The sequence below is a fragment of the Ruditapes philippinarum genome, unplaced genomic scaffold (genome assembly GCF_026571515.1).
Source record: "Ruditapes philippinarum isolate M1 unplaced genomic scaffold, ASM2657151v2 ctg12980_1_1_1_1, whole genome shotgun sequence".
NCBI lineage: Eukaryota > Metazoa > Mollusca > Bivalvia > Venerida > Veneridae > Ruditapes > Ruditapes philippinarum.
Genome location: NW_026852890.1, coordinates 2,227 through 8,562, shown reverse-complemented (window position 1 = coordinate 8,562; position 6,336 = coordinate 2,227). Strand labels below are relative to the sequence as shown.

At 33.6% G+C, this 6,336-nt stretch overlaps 1 protein-coding gene across 1 annotated transcript; it reads right to left on the bottom strand.

The window, feature by feature from the left end:
* Positions 1 to 1,891: 1,891 nt before the first annotated feature.
* On the bottom strand, positions 1,892 to 6,013 carry LOC132727498 (arrestin domain-containing protein 2-like; the record flags this gene model as incomplete). The annotated part of the gene is given in 4 exon segments (XM_060713032.1): positions 1,892 to 3,459; positions 3,984 to 4,086; positions 4,998 to 5,174; positions 5,825 to 6,013. Coding segments are annotated over 4 exon segments (738 nt in total), but the record flags the coding sequence as incomplete, so codon positions are not given.
* Between the last annotated feature and the right edge of the window lie 323 nt (positions 6,014 to 6,336).

The following is a 6,336-nucleotide window of genomic DNA, read 5'->3' as shown; positions in this document are numbered from 1 at the left end:
AAGCTAGTATCTAGGTTATATACTTTTTAAAGTGTCTACTAGAATGGTTCACTTAAAACACAACACCTGTAAGTCCCTTCATCAGCACTGAATTTCTGTAAAAAATGTTTGTGGAAACATTGCATGTAAAAAAAAAACCCCAAAAAACAACAACAAAAAACAATTAAATGGTCACGCCTAAATTCAAGGATGATTTTGTACGTATCAAGCATACATGTACTTTTGCCATAGAAACAACACAGCATCAGGATAAATCGGTATTATGGACGGTATCTTATTATGAAAGTGTATGGGAAAATCTATAGCAACGTCTGACCCGATAGTTTGTATCCATGCGCATGCGTGATTGTGATTGGCCGGGAAAGGCAGATTGGGTACAAAAACAAAACCAAGTCCAGAATCAATGAAGTTAATTTTTTACAAAAGACAAATTCATTGTATAATCGTTTTATTAGTTCATCAGAGAATACACTTATTACAAAATCAAATGTAATCGCAACAGAGATTTAAATATACATGTATGAAATTAGATTAAGATAAGATACTTTACAAGCATAAGAATAAGCTTTTGCCGTAGCTCAATTGCAATGTGTAAAATCATTAGAAGAATATACATACAAAATCAGATATAAAATTTTAGCAGATTAAAGGCCCATTACGCCTCAGAAATGCTGGTATTTTTATTTCTATAAGAAAGAAAAAAATTATATTTTCAATCAATTACAGATTATTTAAACTATTTTTTTCCTACTTTTATGACAAATAATTTCACATTTTAGTGCTACTTTCTTTAAGTGGAAATCATCTAACGGACTCTAAAACCTTTATTTCACTATTTTAAAAGTAGGAAAAAATTATTCGTATATGGGACATAATGTGCCTTTAATAAATATGTATGGAACACGTATGGTGGTTTTAAGCAAACTGATTTTTTTCAAATGGCAATATTTTAAAGAAAAGTTGTCATTTGATAGATTTTATTTGCAATAAAAGGGCAAAATAGCGTGTTATATGTAAAATATATAAGACTTAAGGCCTTTGTAATAATTTAGCAAAGCTTTTGAAAAAAAAATATAAAAGAATAAAACAACAAAAACACGTAAACATGTAGGAATCTTTTTCGAAAAGAAAATAATGAAATTAAAAGAACTGCATTAAATTAGTTTCTATAGTGTAACCACAGCTGAAAAATATACTATGCTCAAATTTGATAACAATTTGAAAATACTGACATGGCTTAAGTAATAGCCGTGGTATAACTTAAAGGGACTCAACTGAGGTTTTTTTGACATGATGGGTTCAAGATAATACTGCCCTCACACATACCTCGCGACCTTACTGCGTCCTTACTGCGACCTTGCTACGACCCAGGACGCAGCACAGTCGCCATGGACGCAGCAGGGACGCAGCGAGGTCGTAGCGAGGATCCCAAGGACGCACAAGGTCGCAGACCGTCGGCGACTATTTTGAACATGCACAAAACAGTCGCAGAAACTCTGCGTTCTTGCTGAGTCCTGGTTAGGTCGCAAGAACGTAGTAGTGTCGTCGTACAGTCGCAGGACAGTCGCCGGACAAACGCAATAGTCGTCGTAGAGTCGCCGTAAAGACGCAGAGAACATAGCACAGTCGCAGCTTGGTCGCCGATGATCGCCGATGGGTCGCCTTGGGGACGCAATACAGTCGCAGTGGAAACGCCATGGACGTAGAAGGGTCGTATTGAGAACGTACTGAACACAAGACTGCAGAGCCCCGGACCGTCTGCGAGAGAAATTTTCTGCGAGAGAAATTTGGAAATTTGAAAGAAAACCAACGATTTTCGAAAGAAAAATGCTATTTTACTAGTTTTCAGGTCGCAGTAAGGTCGTGGTTTATGTGTGAGGGCAGCATAAATGTACCATTTGGTGTAGGGTTAGACAACTAATACTATTCTTTGTGCAAAATTTCAGATCATTTCGTTTTTCCAAAATAATTATTCAAATTGTTAAAAAATGACCCAAAATGAAAAGCGTTAAACGTTTTTCACTCAAATCGGGCTAAAAAAAGGCATAAAACTACGATATTTCAATTTATTTTAAAATATATTTCTTAACTATCTTTGCATATATTTCTGTTTAAAGAGCCTCAGCTCATTTATGTTAGAAATTCAAATGTTACGGTTTTAGGCTTTCAAACCTCAGTGGAGTCCCTTTAAGAATAGCTACACTGCATAAGTATATTAAAAAGATGCTGAATTGCAAAATATATAACTACACCTTTTTACAAATATTGCGACTGTGAACAAAAAAAAAACAACAACAAAATACCACCTTTGTTATTTATTACAAGTAGTACATAGAAATGAAATATTGTAGTTTTTTTCTGATATGTCAAAATGTTAACTTGGATTTACCAATGCACTGATTGTACTCAAAACCTCCGAGCTGCTTCACTTTAGAAAACGCACTAATGAAAAGAACTCAACTAAACTTACCGCTAATTTACGTATTAATACAGAAAACCAAAGTAGGTTTTGCTTTATCTTTTAACTTGTATACTACTTTTAAAAAAAAAAACTGAATTCGCAAATCACAAAATATAAAAAATGCTCATCTAAACTTATCAAAAATTTACTTATTAATACAGAAAACCAAAGTAGGTTTTGCTATATCTTTTTACATGTATACTACTTTTTTTAAACTGAATTCGTAAATCACAAATTGTAAAACATCGTCAAACTCTGACAATGTAACCAAAAGTCTAGGAAATCGCTGTGACAGTTTATTCCCACAATAAAGAAGAAAACAAATAAACAACTAATAAACAAATAAATTAACGAACAAATCGATATAAAATCTAACCGAAATATAATTATAATGACTGTTAATAATTGTAAAAAAAAGTCACGCAAATGATGTCACCGCTACATATTTTGATCTTTGGCATATCTCACATTGCACAGACGTTTTCAATGATGTATCATTATAAGAACATCCATCCGTCAATAGCTTGTGCTATTTCGGAACATTTCGTTCGTTTCCGTGTCATATCTTGAATGTGATGTCATCAGTCAACTTGTCTATAGAACACCAACGCTGACATAGAGCAACTGAAAATCTAGATCACTTCAGCGCTTTCTCAATAGATACAAGCTACGGAAAATTGCGAAATACGCCGATTCGGTTAATGACAAATGGAATATATCAAGAATGCTTCATGCAAATGAGTTATAATGGACGCTCTCGTCTGGCAAGAGTTTTACTACTGTGGCTTTAGCCGCCGGCAAACATTTGGCTTTTTCACGACGACGTTTTACGCCGGGACTTTGTCGGAGACGTAAAACTGTTTCTCTGTCTTTCCTATAGTCTTTAAGATCCTCGTAATATTTATACATAGGTCTAAATTCCATGTCTATATTTTTAGAACAGCCATGTATAAAAGAGTCTACATTTTCATCTTCACTTATAATTGGTCTCTCACTTACTGAAATGGAAAAAAGAGCATCTATTATCTATCTAATCGGGGTTTTGAATTCGTCAAAGTAATACATCAAAAATAGCTTACTGAAATCATGATCCCGGAAGTTTCATTATCAAAACATAACGCACTAGCACGTGGAAACCACAAGAAAATGGTATCTGTATATGAGAAACAGATAAGGAAACGTAAAATTATACTTTTATTAGTGCACATATTTTTCGTGCATTGACACCTGCAGAAGTTCTCCTGCCTCTTATATCCGTCTTCGTGACCTTTACATATGTTACTGCACGACAAAAAGATGCAAAACCCCTCTATTTATTGTTCTTTGACATAGAACTATATTGTTACGTGTATGGATATTAGTGTAAATATATAATTAAGTGTATTGGTAATGTTGTATTTTTTTGCCATAGAACTATATTGTTACGAGATATTGTTGTTCTTGGGCAAATGAAGGAGGTCGAAACGACGACAAGAGATGGCAATTTAAGAAAATGAGCAAAATGCCTCGAGGTTATACTCACACTTATAGATCCACTTAAAAGGACAGCAGGATGTTTCTGGTACGGTTGCTATAGTTACAGGCACTGCGGCGTACAGAACTGTATCTGGAAATGTGGCCTCTATCTGCAGTGATCATAGAAAACATGGTATAGCTTCTTTATCCAATTAATTCTCGTAAAGTCTCGTAAACATTCGTAAAGTCTCACATTTATATCTCTCCAGACGATATGCAACGTAACTTTAGTTTTACAAGAAAACTGGGACAAATAACGAGCGTTGTATACTTACTTTTATTATATTCTTATAAATGAAATATTGAGAAATAATGATGAAATAAAATGCGTATTTTCATTTTCCGTATTTTCACTGTAAAAATTTATTTTTCACTGCAGTGAAACATATTTTCCGTATTTTCACTAGTGTCTTGCCGGACTACTTTCTTCTGAATTCAGCCAGTAAAAAAATAAAGGGGGAAGTCTTTCAAATTGTAATGTCAAAAAAGGGAAACATGCTTATAATAAACAGAAAATTAATTATTTTTTTCTGTACATACAGGCTATATATTTTCATCTTGTGGTATGAAAATTATAATATTTCACTCGCGGCTACCACCACTCTTGAAATATTTATTTTTGTACCATTCGATGAAAATAAATCCTATATTTGTAAAAAAAATTGTATCACAATTTTAAGGGAAATAAGAATAATATACAAAAAGCAAAGCAAAAGCCTTTTTATAAAGGAAATGGAATAAGTGTAGGTCAATAAACTGAATATATTGACCTCGTTGAATAAAATTATATAATGTTCGCCAGAGACGGGCATAATATTTCATTCAACGAGTTCAATAAATTTAGTAATTTTGATTAAACCAGGATATACAAGTACTGTTGATGAGGCGAATATCCAAGTCACTTAATTAAGCTAAAATTAGTAAACGGAATTGGACAAGCACTATAATGTAAATGTCAAACCTTGTGCAAATATTTTGTAATGAAATACAGTGAAACAATAATGAATTTAAGATCACTTACGGCAATGCAATATTTTACATCAAGCACCTTGCACATGTAAAGTTTCGATGGGCATGTAGATGGCAAACGAAGGGGGAAATTGCTCCACAATCTATGCTGACCTGGTCGTAAACTCTCACACACCTTCTCATTACACAGCAATAACGTTCGACTGTGTACGCCACCATATATCAACATCTATAAACATTTAAACAATCTGGATACAGTGTGATCCCAAGGAAGCAGTAATCACAACAAATGTACATGAAAATTGCATATTTAATTAAGTCTGTACATGTGGGATATTGAAAAGTGCAACATCCCTTATGCCAACTAGCACCATCTTGAGTGGTACTCAATTCTCAACACTTAAAAGTGTTGAAATCAGTGATCTCGATGAACCAGAAAAAATATAAAAACATTGTATAGTTTGCACGGCAAATATATACCACAATACATAATCGAACATCTATATAATGTCCATTTAACGTTTCACCTAAATACGTAACCGATCGAATATCTGTAAACATTCAGTATCCATGCAGTATCCATGCCAAGTTTTCATCTAAATGCTTAAGGCATTATCTGTAATTTTCAATTTTTACACTTCATATAGCAATTCAAATTTCCAATGAAATACAAAACTTAACATTACTGAATATCAAATTTCTATGACAAATTCTCACCAACATCTATAATTACTGATTTTATATGTTCACCGAAATATAAAACTTATCATCTATGAAATTGAAATAAGAAAGTCCTGTTTGTTAATCAATCTTCTAAAAGTTTATATATTAAGAGAAATGACTAGATTTTCATTTACACACACATATATATATAAGTACCTGTTTGAGTTGTAGGCTAACAATGCTGGATTTACGGATGGATGAATTTTGGACATGTATATCTGCACGGAGAATCTCCCCGGGGACAAAGGCACGCTTCATAATGGCAAGTGAGCAAGAGACCCTACCAGGGCGACAGCAAACAGAACTGATTGCCCTCTCCGCATGATCTTCCAGTGGAAGTTCCGGCTAAAAAAGACAAAAATGTCATATTAAGTATTCTCCCTTTCCCTATGAGCTGTCAATAATACAAGCCGAGCAAATTGCCTGGCAAATTATTTGTGCTACATGCCTTCAAAAATTCTTGGCTAGAACCCTGTAAAGTAAAGTACCCGGTATTGTCACATATGCATGATCCTTCAATAGACTTTCTTGACGAAACTGAGAAAATAGTTATGTAAATACTATCATTCTATAGATTAATCTTTAATGAATGTTTCTGATGTAAGTGACAAAAAAAGCCAGTGCACAATAATTCACTCCTCATCGGGACAATATCTAAACTTAAAATT